We start from the raw sequence: 15,615 nt of genomic DNA, 5'->3' as shown, positions 1-15,615 counted from the left end.
TGAGCGTTTGAAAAATATATATGTATTTATTTGCATTGATATGTTTATATGGCTTTACATATCAACTTAGTCAGGAAAAATTGAATAAAATGTCTCAGGTCTGGGAAATGAGAAGAGATTATGAAAAGCAGATTTAATACAGCACCGTTTTTTGATGTTTGTGGCACATTTCATCATATTGCCAGAGACACCCAATTACACAGCTTGCAGAGTAATCAGCAAATGGGGGATCCGAAGGAGAATATTAACTGTGGTCTTTTTTCCCCTTCCTCCTCCTTCTTCTTTAGCAAATATTATGTTATGCTTTATGGAAATGGATCAAAATGCCACATGTGCAGTTAATACTGAGCTCTGGAGCTCTTTCAAATCTTATTTTTCCCCTCACATTGTATTTTTCTGGAACAAACTTTCGGACATGGCTCTTAGGGCCAAAATATCACCTTGAACTTCCTGAAAGTTTGGCTTCCAGTTTTAGCAGGTGGCAGAATGTATCTTGTCAACCTTGTGCCACAGGCAAAATCAAGTCATACTCATAATTGCATAGAACCATGGTGGATGCCTGTAGATAGTGAGTGTGATATTTGACAGCCTTGAAGCTTCCGGACTCTCTTTCCCAAAGGGTTTTGAATACTCAAAGCAAACCTGCAACGGTACTGAAAAGGGAAATCTAGTGATTAATAAAGCTACGTGACCCATCCTCTCATTGTGAGCACAAATAGAAATAGTTGCAGTCTAAGGCGATGGTGGATGATTGACATTTTGTGTGCATGTGATCAAATGGTCCTCAAAGGCACTGATAGAAATGGGTCAAAGAAATCAACTAAAAATATTGCAAGCAGGTTGTTCTCAGACTGTTTTCATATTCCCACTGTTCCTGGCTCTCTGCCTGGTCTAAGAGAAAATCACTTTTCTTGAGAATAATATGAGAAAAGTCATTAATCATGATTACAAATGAACTTGCTTTACTTTCCCAATTATTTTTTCCCGACTGCATTTTTTCCACTAACATGTTTCTACAGTTGGGAAAAGAATCTAGGAAGTCGTATCGGTCAAGTTTATGCAGAAGACATTCTGATTAGTTTCTTTTTCAAGAGCTTCATTAACAGGTCAGTAAAAACTCAATAATCTCAGTTCCATCTTTGTTTTCCCCATCAGCTCCATCAAGCATCAAATTAGATCTGTAGCCAAGATGAAAAACATCATCACCAGGTTCTTGTCCAAACAGAAGCCTCTCCAGCTCCGTCATCTAGTTCTGACTAAATCAGAGAGTAGCAATGTAGAGGAATGAGTAATGCTATCTTGTCAAGCGCAGCCCATCCTGGCTTTCTTGACCTAGAAAAGGCAACTGATCTTCCATTAAAGCAATAGGAAATTGCCCAAGTTATGGGAAAGGCCCAATCATTTGAGAACAGCCAGACTTAACCTTTAAACCAAGCTCTGTCTCTGGTCAGGTCTCTTCAATCACCACCCAATAAGACGTGATTTTGTCTCCTGGTTTGTGCTGGAAGATGCCTGGCAAGCAGACCACTTGTGCCTGCCCTTTCAGTACTATCTTGCAGCCAAAGGGGACTATCCTTTGCCATCCTGTCTGGAGGCAGTAGACTCTAACAGCAAGATGCTGATTCCTTGATCCCCATGAGGTTGACCATTCCGTGCCTTCCCTGCATGATGGCTGGTGGCACATGTCACCACCAGCAAGGACATGTGGCAGGGAAGCACAGGTCTTGACACGGGCACCAATGCCTGGCCCATGCTAAAAAAACCCCATGCAGCCACCACTGACAGGTCGACCTGCTTGCACCCATGCCAATCTTCTTGGGTAGCTGTCAATGAAGGATGCACAAAATAAATTTTCCTTGATTTTTTTCCCCTTTTTATTAGTGGTGTATGAAAACAGGCAATAATTTTACAGAAAGCAGGACTGGCACAATTGGTACATAGCATCATGCTGCAGCTTTTCTGAAATGAATATAAACTCTTTTTCTTCTTCTTTTACCTATCAGAATAAATAAATATGATACAAGTTTGAGTTCCTCAATAGTGAATTCTAAAGCACAAGTTCTTACACTACAGCTCAATTTTACAGCAATCTGTACAGTATATCACTTTGTTTTCCTTTTTGTTTTCCTTTAGAAGCCTTTGTTCCTTTGCAAGATAGGTTTGACACACAAACACGTTTACACACTGGAGCTAACTGTATACCTTGGGTCAGAACAGCAAAAAAGATTGATTGCCTCCTGGCATGAGGAAAGAAACCAAGAAGTAGTTTTCTTTTGCACAGACACACCTAAATTTCTCCAGCATGAGACAGACCTGCTCAGTAACTAGAACAGCTTTAAAAGGCTTTGGCCATTTGTAGGGCAGCAGATGCACTACGAGCTTTGTTTGTGTCTTTCTCAGCTTTTGCAGAAGGCTTTTAGCCTGGAGCCCAGACTGCTCCAGAAATAAAAATAAATTATACAATTCTGTTAATATAGGACAGATTTTTTATTCTTTGCAAATTAATGTTAGGACTAAATTTTGTTTGAAATCAGTGCAATTGTTCCACCGCGGCATCGGAGCAGTTCAAAGCAGTGTTGGTGTCTTACTTTAAAATCATAGAATCATGGAATGGGTTGGGTTAAAAGGAACCTCAAAGATCATCTAAATCCACCTGCCATTAACAGTGTTGCCAACCACTAAAGCAGGCACCAGATGAGACTGCCCCAGAGTCCCATCCAACCTGGCCTTCAACACCTCCAGTGACAAGGCATCTGCAGCTTCTTGGTAGCTTCTTCTGAAACAGGAAAGATTTCATGACCTGGGACATATCTGAACTTACAGGTCCCAGTGGCACAATCAGTGTTGGCATTAATCTGAACCTTCATCAAAGAGAGGCATCCATTTAAGAAAGAGGTGACATTGGCAGCTTGGCTTGTATATCCCTTCCTCAAGCAGCTCCTACAAACCAGGGACAACATGGCCATCACTGTCCACATAGCTGGGGATGAAACAGTGCATCTGAGAGGTCTGGAAAGCAAAGGATGTTTCATCATCACTGGGCTGATTTGGGACATGGCGAGAATCCACGCATTTATTTTTGTTTGTTTGTTTGTTCATGCTTTGCTGTTTTTGGTTGTTGTTTTTTTTTTCTTATTGGAACAATCTTTTTCTAACCTCCTATCATGAGTTTGTATTGAAAGCAGATCTACTTAGAGAAATAGCTTTTTTCACTCAATAGTAAATGCAGGAGGTGTATTGCATTGCTCTGGGACAGACTGTAAAAAATCAGCAAGGGGTACATGGAGGAGTAAAGAAGGAGGGATAGAAAAATCAACACAGCTTGTGAAAACCAGCAGGAAATTTCTGTAATTGAATTTTTTAAGCCTAATTGAGTTATGTTTCATAGCTACTGTAATTAAACTAATAGAATATGGTAGATTTGAATTTACATTTCCTCTCTACAGAGGTTTGTTTAATCCTTTTCATGTGAACTCTCCAGAAGTTTCCTGAAGTTGCTCTAAGTTGTCGTGCCAATGGAAATACCATGCATGGCACATGGGACAGAAACAGATCCCTCTGTATCCATCTGCCCTGGCTGCAGTGGTAACAGAGTCCTGGAGCTGCTAGAATTCCTTGTTACAAAATGCCTCAGTGAGGAAAGAGATGCAGGGAGCAATCCATTTGTTGAGGGCTATTTTTTATGTTTGGGAGCATTTTTTTATTACCTGCACATTAAATGATGGTTTTTGATGGGGGAAGTGGAGGAAAAACTTGCATTGCTCTTTGTTCCTGTATAGGAACAAAGGATAAAGGGTAAAACATAAAGGATATTTCCCTTTGTTTGACGTAAAAAGAAAAATAATGTAAAAAGGGAAAAAAAGCATTTTTTTTTCTTCCTCCCAGCATCATTACCGGTATTTCTCCTGCACCACTTAAATACCTCTTTCTTTTTATTAATACATATCACACTTCTCTTGCAGAGCAGGAGAAATTTTGCTGCAAACTCTTACCCTGAATATCATGACTTGTTTTCTCATGGGCCCTTACGCTGAATGGGCCGTGGTTAAACCCCTACAAATTCAATAAGCAAGGGCTGAAGCCATGGCTGGTTCACCAAGGAAAGGAAGTGGATCAGATCTCTGCAGGGACAGCAAGGGGAGGGAATCCTCTTTCTGTTCTCTGAGACTCCATCAAAAGACTCCCAAATAGCTCGGAAAGGACAGGAAACAAGCAGACCTCACCTTCACCATCAGCAGACTGGGGAGGTTTGCATCTGTCCTTTTCACTCAATAATGTTTTCAGGCTTTTAAAATGTGAAGAGGAATGACAGACACAGTACCATTCCCCTCAGTCTTTCCACTGCATATACTATATACTATATACTATATATAGCCCTGAATTGGTTGGGGAGTTGCTCTTTATATACATATATATATATATATTTCTATTTTTTTTCCAAATTCCCAGAGGCATTAAAACAATTTGCAGGAAAGGGTCTGTTTTGACAGATAATTCTTTGCAGAAGTTGTACAAGCTGGGAGTCTGAATTCTTTCTTTTTGTGCTTCCAAATCAGTTTTTGCATTATGCGTAAGCTTACTCTCGTTATGGAAGTTTTATTTAATTTTGGCCATAAGAAAATAAAAATGAAAAAAAATTGGGATTACGTATTTTGGTGGGCTTATATAGATTTGAAGCAATGGTATGTGTTGTTGTTTTTTCTTTTTTTTTTCTCCTGTTATTTTTAAATATTAGGCAATTTAATCCCAATTCAGGATAATCTCAACATAAGAAATGTGATGTGACTGCACCAGATGGAGGCAGATGAGCAGGGAGATCCCATGGAAAGGCTGCATCTGCCGTGGTGACAAAAAGGGGGGCTTATGGCTTTTTGGAGAAGGGGGGGACAAAAATGAAAGCTTTGTTGTGATGTCCCTGGTTTGGTGGACAGGTGCCCAGTGCTACCGACGTGAAAGCTGGGATGTTCAAGGGATCTTTCTGCAGACAGTAAATGCGCTTTGATGGTTTTAATTTAATTGGAGTCCTTTGAAAATGGCAGCCAAAAATTGACGACCTACAAATACATTTGGTTTTGGCAAAGCATAGAATTCTGCAGCGATCTGACAAAGTCAGGAAAGCTGAACAAGGAAAGAAAGGCCCAAAATAAAGCATTTGGCAGAGCAGAACTATTTAGGGAAGATGTTCCATTTACCTTGGAAGTTTGTGCAGTCAATGAGCTGCCCTTCCCTTTCTTGCAACAATTTTAAGAGGGATAAGGTATCATTTCCCACCAAATCTGGCTATTCTTGTGTCTCAGTTTAAGGGATTTAGATGCTTTTTTAAGATGTATTATTGGAGTTGAAAACACTCCTTCTCTTTCCCCCTCATGTTTAAAGAGGTAATTCAACCTACGGTTTCTGCCTTAGTATGAAGTGAGGCAGGAGCAAGAGGGTGTGTAGGCTGCGCACACGTTGCCTCTACATTTCTTGTTCAAATCAACTAGGGACCAGATGATGGCCTGCAGTGAATTAGCCCAGCTCTGCTGCGTGTTAGTGGCAGACCTGGCTGACACCCTTTGGATTCCAACCTAGTACCTGCCACAGAGCCAGTCTGCATTTTTGGTCCTAGGCAATATTAGATTAGATCTGGGTTTCCTCCCTCCCTTCTGCTTGGTGCGGTGAGTTCAAAGCATTTATTTGGTTTGGGAAAAAAAAAAAAAGAAGTCCTTCGGGTTGGCAGAGAGGTTGCTTCTCAAGAAGGAAAAGCACTTCGGGTGGATTACTAAAATGAAGGGTCATTGCAAAGAAATAAGGCCAAAACTGTGGATTGAAATCACTTTGCAGTTGGTGAGTTTTGGTTACTTGAGGACCTTGTACTTTTGGCGAGTGTATCTACTCCTTGCTGCAGGGAACAGAAAGCCCCCGATTACCACCTCGCTTGGCCTCCAGCATTTTTCATTTGTTACATTCTCACTTGCTAACCAGGGTCTGAAGCTGCACAGCTTGAGGGTAGAATTTGGTGATCGGAGCGTTTTTCTAAGAACAGCTTGCATTAATCGTGGTTTTGTCAAGGAACCATATAATTCATGGTGTATGAACGCAGTGGGAGTTCATACAAAGTTTTTATTGTTCTCTGTTGCCGAAGCTAGACCAAAATGCTCTCCAAAAAGAAAACCCCATAATTTGTAAATAGGGGAGTTTACACTTCACTGAAGACCAAAGAGGAAACAATCAAGTCAAAAGTAATCACGTGAGTTTGGCTTTCATTTTTTCTCCCCAGCCAGCAACATTTGGCCAGTATTTTGTCCTCTGACTGTGAACAAGTGCTATTAGACAGTAAAGGAAAAAACGCTTGCCTTTTTGGAAGTGCTTAAACAGGAAATTCACCGTTGCATCATTTCCTGGCCGCTATAATATCAGCGTTAGCAGAGAAGAGAGAAGTAGAGCAGTGAATTGCATAATGTTTTTTCTTTGCTCTAAGCACCATTAAGACTCTGAACCCAAGAAGAGCAACTAGCTGCGAGCTGAGGTTGGGAGCGTGGCTGATTTGTGACTTTGGGACTAGCTACCAAAACTGAGAGAAAGGGGAATAAAAGCAAAAGAGGGCACAGTTCTGTAACACTGACAGTAACAAATGGGCAGTGGATGCTTTCAACATTGTAAACTATGTACAAGACAAAACAGGACTCTTTGTTTTCCCAAAGAATGCATCGACAACAAAAGAGGGTGTATATAACACAGTTGGCACATTATTGTGGGGTTGAGGTGAGGGGGCTCTTTCTGAATGTTAACTCACAGCAGTCCAAAGGGACAGTTCATCTGTCTAAACACACATCTTCTCCCCCTTCCTCCTTAAATATTTAAAGAAGATCAAGCCAGTAGCAATGTCTGATGCAATTGTGTTGCTAGTAAGACATTAATAAATGCAAAGTTTTCCCTGATAGGGAGCACCTTACTCCAGGAAGAGACGAGGGTGGAAGGGATTCCAGGAGTGACATGTCTGGTGCCAACCTCTGGTGCATCTTCTTATGGGCAATGGTGGCCCATCTGGCAGTCAGTTGGGTAGGGTATCAAGCCCAAGGGATGCTGCATGCTGCTTTGCCCGGAGCCTTAGGTTCTCAATACTTGTTGTTTTACTGTTCAGGCTTGGAAGAGAGCTGGAGGCCTGCAGGATGGGTGAGGACCAGACCTGCTGAGCGTGGGAGAGCGATTGGTAGTATGACTGACAGTGCAGGGAGCTCAGAGGCGCCATGTTGACATTCATGCCCAAGTAGGGCATGGCAGACGGTGTCCCCATTTCGAAGGAGGAGTAATGGACCAAGTTGTTGGTAGCTGCCATGTGCTGGCGGAATTGCTCCTGCAGGCGGAAGAGGCTCAGGGGTGAGGAGGAGTAGGAGTGAGTTTGAGCCAGGCCACTGCTGGATGAAGGAGTCACAGTCGTGCTGATGGGAGACTCTGCATCAGGAAACAGAGGGAACAGAGATTATTTTGGCAGGCTGGATGTGGGTGCTGGTCTGCACCTAGTAAGGTTCAGACTAAGCAACGTCTTCTCTTGTGCAGCCAGGTTGCAAAAGAGAAGAATTGTATTAGCGCAGAAAGGCTAAAACGCGTGTCCATCTTATTTCCTAAAAATGGAGTTGACATCTTTGCTGTGGCTTTCTGACTCATAATGGACCCTGTTCTCCCCGAGTTATAATCTGAGCAGAAGGTCTTTATTCTTTCTGCCATTCTGTTTCAATAGATATCATGCCCTCCATGGGACACATTTAGCGCTGGGGACAAGAAGACAAGTCTGGACAGCCTACAAGCAAGCGCCCAAACCATAGGGAAAAAGGGTGAATACCCAACCACCAGCATCCCCTTTGGAAACATCAAGGACCCGATCCCAATTACCACCAAGATTCTGCCCCTCACCTGCTTTTGGGCTTGCTCTCTTGCAGTTCAAAGCCTTGCCGTCCACACCATGGCTCTTGTCCACTTTAGCCTCATCCAAGGTGCTCTTAAACTCCTCCTCTCTGTCAGTCTGGTCCTCGGGCGCCGACTCACTGGCTGACTGCTCTGACAGGGTTAGGTTGAGGTCCGTGCTCACCTCACTTGAGAGGCTCTGGGTCTTCTCAGTGTCAGGTACTGTGGACTGGGTCTCCAGCACCGGTGGTTCTGTCTTCCCCTCACTGTGGCTGCCTTCACAGTCCTTCTGCTTCTGCAGCTGCTCCTTCTGCAGGCTACGCTGCTTCTTCCGGAATTTGGCCCTTCGGTTCTTGAACCAAACCTTCAATGTCACAAATAGTAAAGGGGAAAAATGTTGAAAATCACACATAATGCCAAATTCAGCATCATTCAGTAGGGCATCTTCAGGAGACTCTCACGTATGAGATACTGCAATACCACTGTGCCCAAACCTCATTCCGCTTTGTTGTATCTTAACCTTTTGTTAGTGCTTCTATGAGTAGCTACTCATAGAACTGCACAATAAATATATTGAAAAACATCAGTCATTATGTGTTGTTTTTTTTAAGTCACCTCATTGTTTTGTTTCATTTTGTCTAAACTGATCAGGTTGTTGCATCCAATCAGAATGTCTTGTAGTTTTGTTTGATTACATTGAACTGAAAAGTGCTCTAAATGGTGATTGCTAAAGTCATTCTGAGTGCATCAAAACTACAGAGGAGACAGTCAAAGTAAGTCATTATGATCATAAGTCATTACAGGTAGAGGCTGGTATCTTGGAAATGAATCTAGGGAAGGGAAGGGAGAATCCACGTTCCTTTAACTAGAATCAGTAGACCTGGAAGAAGTATGTTTGTAAATATTGTTACTGGTTTTTTTTGGTTGCTTAGATGAAGAAACAGAAATCATGAAGGTCAAAATAGCTTGACATTCGTATAAAATAATTATTTTTTCCACTGTTTATCCCCAGTGAGGAGCTTGCTATTTTGTCTTGTCAGTGCAAGCACCATTCCACCAGGAGGTTATGAAGCAAGTTGCACAAGTTAGTCCTTTAAATAAATAAATAAATAAAGCCTTGGCCTGAGATGTTACAGTTATTGACACTGGTGGAAAAGAGCAGATGGAATTACTTGGGTTTCTGCTCCTCTGAGAAAGCCAGAAAAGCCTTACAAATAAATAAATAAGTAGACTTCTGTTGATGTTTCTAAAATTTTCCCCAAAGAAATGCGAAAGAACAGATGAAAACCAGTGTGCACTTCAGTCAACCCTAAATTAAAAAAATACGGCTGGGATTTAGAATTTCTTTAGCATATGTTGTGACCTCAGTTGAATGGTTTAGGAGTTGGGGCTCTTTTTTTCGTTTGGTTGTTTTTTCTCTCTCTTCACTGATAATTGTATTTGCCATGAAATATTTTGTTACACTGGGAGTATCTTGAAAGATCTGGGTTCATTGTGAGAGGGAAAGGAGAAATGGTTTTAAACTAAAAGAGGAGAGAATTGGATGGGATATAAGGGAAAAGTGTTTTACAATTAGGGTGGTGAGGCACTGGCCCAAGTAGCTCAGAGAGGTGGTGGATGCCTCATCCCTGGAGATACTCAAGGTCAGACTGGATCAGGCTCTGAGCACCTGATGGAGCTATAGGTGTTCCTGTTTGCTGCAGGGGAGTTGGACCAGATGGCCTTAAAGGTTCCTTCAAGCTCAAACAATTCTATAATTCTGTAACCCCAGTACATTCATTTCATCATCCCCACTCACAAACCCACATAACAGCAGTACCTGGACTCTGGCTTCAGGCAGATTTGTGCACATAGCCAGCCGCTCTCTCATCACTACATCTGGATAGTGTGTCTTCTGGAAGGTCTTCTCCAGTGCCTCCAGCTGTTGGGCAGTGAAGGCCGTGCGGCTTCGCCTTTGTTTGCGGTGCTGGGATCCATAACGTGCCTCCAAAATGATGTCTTGAAATGTACAGCCGTTGGAAGACAAGAAAAGTGGCCAATTTAATTATTGGAATTTGTATGCTGACATTTGAATGAAGCACTTGCTAACTGCAGATGAGCCATCACAACGGTGTTTTAATGGGCTCTAGATCTAATAAAACCCACACATGCTTTTTGCTGGTTAGTTGAGGTGTCTGAGGAGGTAAAACCTGGGACTAGAAAGCTGCTTCTGGAGCAGAAACCTACTTCTATCATCACAGCTGTGAGAACTATTGAGACTCCTGATCTAAATTTGATTGAAATAAGCCAGTATCACTGGGGTGGAACATGAAGGTACGCAGCCCTCAGTGTGGCCTAGACCTCTTAAGGCTCTTTCATTAAGAAACACATTTGAAAATAAGGTGTGTGGATTCCCTGTGGCAACTGGGAGAGGAATCCAACATTGTGTGTCATGTTCTCCTTGAAGCCGTGGGCAGAGCTTTGATAGGCTTCAGTGCTGCCATGACGTGGTGTGCTGATCAGTGGGAAGAGTCCATACAGCTCAAACACAGCTTTCCCAAGCCTGTTTTGTTGGCTGTAGCTGCACTAGAAGATATACACCTTCCCAGAAACCAGGCTGAGCTCGCTATTCTGTAGTGCCTTGTGTGTTGCTCACTGTAGTCTTCAAGGCATGACACTAGGAAGCCGTCCTGGGCTCCAGTTCAGGAAAGCACTTAAGCCCATGTGCTTTTGTGTTTAGCTTGAAGGCACGTGCTTTACTGAGCGTGGACACGCTCCAGCATCTGGGGTAGAAAAGGCAGCCAGGAACCCAACCCAGCCCTGCTGACTGCAAGCCTAGAGCTCATGTGCTGAGCCCATCTTGGTGGAGGAGCTTCTAAGAGGGTTTGACGTTGCAAACTGCACTCACAGAATTGAGAGCAGAGAAGAAATTCAGGCTGGGGGAAATTTGAGGCCCACATTTAAGGGTTATTATTTTACCACAGGCGTTACTATTGCACAACAGTTGGTGGGAGTAGAAAGATCTTAAATCAACGAAAATAAGTTATTTCAGAATGAAAAATAAATCCCTGTATTTCTCAAGTTGGGACATGTTGTGCTGCAGTGCTGGAATGAAATAGTCTGGCAAGAGGTTTGCTCTCAAAGAGGAAAATGCAGAAAGAGCTTTAGCGGTGTCTGGTATCATTTTTAATTCAGTTAAGAATGTGACTTCCAGTAGAAGAGAGGGATAAACACACTAGAAAACAACCTACCAGGGAGAAAAATCAGCGTTATCAATGTGAGGAGCCAGATGATGGCTCTTGCTGCTGTTTGTGCTTTTGTCATCAGTATCGTGGCATGAATGTAAACAGTAAAAGAAAACCTGCTGTCGGGCCAGCCCTAGAACCACACAGCTGGGTTCCAAATATGTCAGCTAACGAGCGTAGCGAATCAGCCCTGCACTGCTCGAGCATTCCTCTTCCCAGCTTCCAGCTGTTTCATTCTAGGTCACCATTTGCTGCGCCTTTCTGGGTTATTGCCAAAGCAGTGTGGGTTTGGCAACCTGGAAAAGACTTGACTGGGGCAAAGGGCTTCGGCCAAATGCAATATGGCCGTGGGTGTGTACAAGAGACCTTTGTGTTCAAGGTATTCAAGCTCTTGGGTAATTGAAACTGGTAAAAGCTGCCACTTTGGAGGCAATGACGTGAAGTTGAAGCTGCTCCTAAATGTTTTACAAAGCTAACAATTGTGTTTCAAGAAGAAGAAAGCAGGAGAAAGGACGCTGGTTTAACACCCTACCTGGAGGCTGCAATACTCCCGAATTTCTAGAGCAGAGTTAGACCAACCAGCTCCCCAGGGGCAGCAGCTCATGCATTAAGTTTGGCCACTCCAACGAGAGCTAACCAGCAATTATTTTAATGTTTTAACTATGTTTTCAGGCTTTGTGCAAGAAGAATATAAATTGCAGGTGAGGCCTTGCAGTTACAATCAGAAACCTCTGTTTTTTGACTTAAGGTCGTTTGCTTTTGTGCTGCTTTATTCTGACTGTCCCTAGAAGGCAAATGAGATCTATAACCCTGCACTGAAAGATATTCAGAAGTAACAGAATGTGAAGCAACTGCAAAGGAACCAGCTCATAGGTATGTAATGCATTTCTTCTACCAAAGATAAGCAGACAAGAAGGCTGCAGGATTTAATTCAGAAAGGCTTCCAGGTGGGATATTAATTTTAAAGATAAGAGGTTGGAAGACCAATTGAATCCCCCAGTCAACAATACCAGAAGAGCTTTTTATTTCATCTTTTTATCTCCCTCTTTTACCCTAGTTAAGGTAAAAACAGTAAGTCCTCCATCCTGTAGTGTAAAAGATAACAGGTGATGACAAAAATCTTTGATAAAATACTTGCATCTAGGAAAGGGGCAGCTTGAGACCAAGGTCTGGGAGGCACATTGTAGGTTTGGGGTCATCCACTCCCCTCTTATCATCTATGTGCTGGAATGGTTAGGCCAGGAGAGAATGGGTGACCAGGACAAGCAAACTGCTCATTTGTCCTCACTTTGAAGTAACAGAGACAGGATCAGTCTCCTCTCTACTTTGAATCCCTTTTTTTGACTCCCAGTTCTGCCCTATGGCCTCCCAGAGATCCCATAGGCTACAGTGAGTGGCTCAAGGAATCATTTTGAGGCGGCCACTACTAGCATTTCCTTCAGCAGATGGATAAGGGAAATTTACTGCTGAGAAGACTTGAGTGGTTCACTGGTACAGACCAAAACCTTCACACACCTTGCCTACATGGCATACTCACTTGAGTGGACTGTCCTGAAAATTCACCTTTTTTTAATTTCCTCAATATATCAGACAGCTGCAAAGCTTGCTTAAAGCAGATGGGCAATTTTTACGTGGTCAGGGAAGATGATCTATTCTGGAAAGTGCTCTGGAGTTGCACAGCAAAGTGTCAACTTAAGCTTCAGCATACTACTGCAATGCTTCTGCATCTCTCCTGTTGTCAGATCTGGTCTGCCACACCACATCCCAGTTTGTGACCAGAGTGCTAATTTGCCTGCTGTTGGTCATTTGAACTGCAGAAGACTTTGATGATCTCAGCCGGATTTGGGTGCCTACGGTAGGCTGAAAAGCTGAGCGGATGGGTTTACCTTCCCATAGTACAAGTAAATATTCAGGTCTATCAAATATTTTTGAACAGTTTCCCTCTACCAAAACATAAAATATTATGCAGACTTTGCGCTCCCTTTTAGATGGGACTCACATCAAATGGGAAAACAGGTCAAGCCACGGGTTTGTGTTCCCTGCTGAGAAAGAGTTCTGCAAGGTGCAAGAATCAAGGGCTTTTCCCATGGAAGGGCAAAAGCCGTGGGTTGTTCTTACCAGCCAGTCTCTCCGCCAGGGTGAGGGCGTGCACTGAGGGCCGGTAGTCGGGCGCGTGCTGTGCTTGCTGGGCTGCCTGCTGGTGCAGGTTGTACATGGCGCTCAGTGAGTTCATGGCATGCAGGGAGTATCCATTCACCCCATAGTGCTGCATGGCGACATCAACCTGCAAAACAGCAGCCAGATCTTTGGAAGCGTTGATCCCAAACTCATTCTCAACCTTGCAATGCCTGCAGGTTTGGGGACAGGTGCTCCTAGAACGCAGTTGACACCAATCCGGCTGCCGAACTTAGAGATCAACATCTGTCTGTATCCTACACATGATATGCAGAAGGGATTTTTAAGCGTTGTTACACACATACCATAATAAAAGAAATCATATTATCATTGCTTTTAATGAACCGATCCAGCTCCATCACAGAATCAGCTGAGTGTTTCTTCCTATCATTGCCTACAGCGGGCTGTTCCACAGGCTCTTTGCTAAGATGTCAAACTGTTTTTTTATCTGAACCTACTCACGTGTAATTTATTTCCACCCATTTTCCTTAAGGTTCTTCATGACAAAATCCAAATGATAGGAGGAAAAAGAAAAAAGAAAAAAAAGCATGTGGTGTAAAGGAAAATAAACCTGTAGCTTAATAGGGCCAAAAATGTTGCTGCTAAAGAGGGAGTTAAGGTTTGCAATAAATGCTGAAGACTCATAGCTCAACAGCAAAGAAATTATTTGAAAATAAACAAATGGCCTTTTTTTCTACGGTGGGCTCTGCATGAAACTTCAAGCTGCTTTTCCTAACATGCCATCTATAAAACTGAGCTAACATTGATCCCAAAAGCTTAGTGATGCTACATTCACCCACATTATGAATGACGGAGGGCCTCTGGGATGTCATTTCTGTAGCTCATGAGCTGTCAGAAAGGAAGTTGTGAAACATTTGCCACAAAAGAAAATTTCAAAAAATTCCATTTACACCATCATCTGGAAAGTCAGTGTCATGAATGGGCATTGAGAGAAAAAAACCTCGTCTGCATGAGCTGAAGGAAAGCAGGCAGGATGTGTAGGCAACTTCTTAGAAAACGGTTCTGATCATTGATCATTGGATCATTGGTGGCAGCTAACTTGACTCCTGCCATTTTAGGAGGACTGTGATGCAGTAAATAGCAATCATGTTAGGATGGAAAATTATGTGCTGCTCTTTTTGAGCACTGAGGACTCTTTAACCTATTGAAAGTACTGGCAGACGATTTTATTATCAACAGATGATTTATTGAATAATGCATCTAAAGGGTCCTGATACGTATGTTGAGGAAAGTGGGGGAAAAAATGACATCAGATCTGTCCTGTATTAACAAATCCAGGCAATTCTGAATTCATTTTCACAATATTTCAATTCAAAAGCTTAACCCAAGCTCATTTAAAAAACAAACAAACAAACAAACAAAAAAAAAACAAACAAAACAATTGGTTCACCTTATCAAGGTTTTATTCATTCCAATGGGAGAGAAAACCAAAGCTGCTCCAAGCTGAGTCACTGCGACAATGGATGTTTTTTTTGATGGTTAGACCGGATGATCTCAGAGGTCTTTTCCAATCTTAATGGCTCTATGATTCTATATTTGGTACAAATGCTGACCTAAACACGAGGATGCAACAGCTCTATGCTAATTGAGGGAAGACTTAAGCCATGCCAGAACTGTTTGGTTGTTCTCTAAGTTGAGGGCCTTCCTGTGGCCACCAGAAGACAAGTTCCATCACCTGAGAGGGAGAAGGTCAGACTGGAGCGTGTGGCACATCCCCAACACAGATATTTCTATAGAATCCACACCGGGGCTCAGTCTGGTCAGGAGATACATGGGAAGCCAAGAGGCTTTGGCTCCCCAGCTCACAGAAATGCCTTTTTAATTCTTAATCCCATTGTACATTCAGAAAAAAGAACAGAAGGGGAATTTTCCTGTGTCATCAATGCTGGAGGGCACTGCAATGGTGTGCCTTCCAGCTTCCACTGGAACTGTTGCTCCATGGAGATTGCAGGTTATCTGGACCATAGAAGACTGCCGGAAAGGAGGCTGTGGTGAGATGGGGGTCAGCCTCTTCTCCCAGGTAGGAGTGATAGGACAAGAAAGAAAGGCCTCAGGTCGTGCTAGGAGATGCTCAGGTTGGATATTGGGAAACACTTAGGGAAGAGTGGTGATGCACTGGCACAGGCTGCCTAAGGAGGTGGTTGAGTCACCGTGCCTGGAGGTGTTCAAGATGCGGTTCTAAGGAGCATGATTTAGTGGGCAGCACTGGTGGTATGTGGACATCTTAGATGTTTTTTCCAGCCTTCATGATTCTATGGTTCTATATCATACACTTACTGTGTGATACAGTTTGAACTCACAGGCAACGTCA

At 42.9% G+C, this 15,615-nt stretch overlaps 1 protein-coding gene across 2 annotated transcripts; it reads right to left on the bottom strand.

Moving 5' to 3' along the window:
• Window positions 1-7,033: 7,033 nt before the first annotated feature.
• DMBX1 (diencephalon/mesencephalon homeobox 1) lies at window positions 7,034-13,392 on the bottom strand. 2 transcript variants are annotated; one of them, XM_052665786.1, is made up of 4 exons: window positions 13,227-13,392; window positions 9,704-9,882; window positions 7,894-8,248; window positions 7,034-7,434 (listed from the first exon to the last, which is right to left on the bottom strand). In XM_052665786.1, exons 1-4 carry the CDS (start codon window positions 13,378-13,380, stop codon window positions 7,034-7,036), a joined length of 1,089 nt encoding a protein of 362 aa, XP_052521746.1. In that variant the 5' UTR covers window positions 13,381-13,392. The 2 variants fall into 2 exon arrangements, with proteins under 2 accessions (XP_052521746.1, XP_052521747.1); XM_052665787.1 differs by having other exon boundaries at window positions 9,704-9,899; window positions 13,229-13,380.
• Between the last annotated feature and the right edge of the window lie 2,223 nt (window positions 13,393-15,615).

This window comes from Tympanuchus pallidicinctus, unplaced genomic scaffold (assembly GCF_026119805.1).
Source record: "Tympanuchus pallidicinctus isolate F22 unplaced genomic scaffold, pur_lepc_1.0 scaffold7, whole genome shotgun sequence".
NCBI classification, from domain to species: domain Eukaryota; kingdom Metazoa; phylum Chordata; class Aves; order Galliformes; family Phasianidae; genus Tympanuchus; species Tympanuchus pallidicinctus.
Note: the sequence above shows the minus strand (reverse complement) of the source record. Positions and strands in the feature narration are given on the sequence as shown.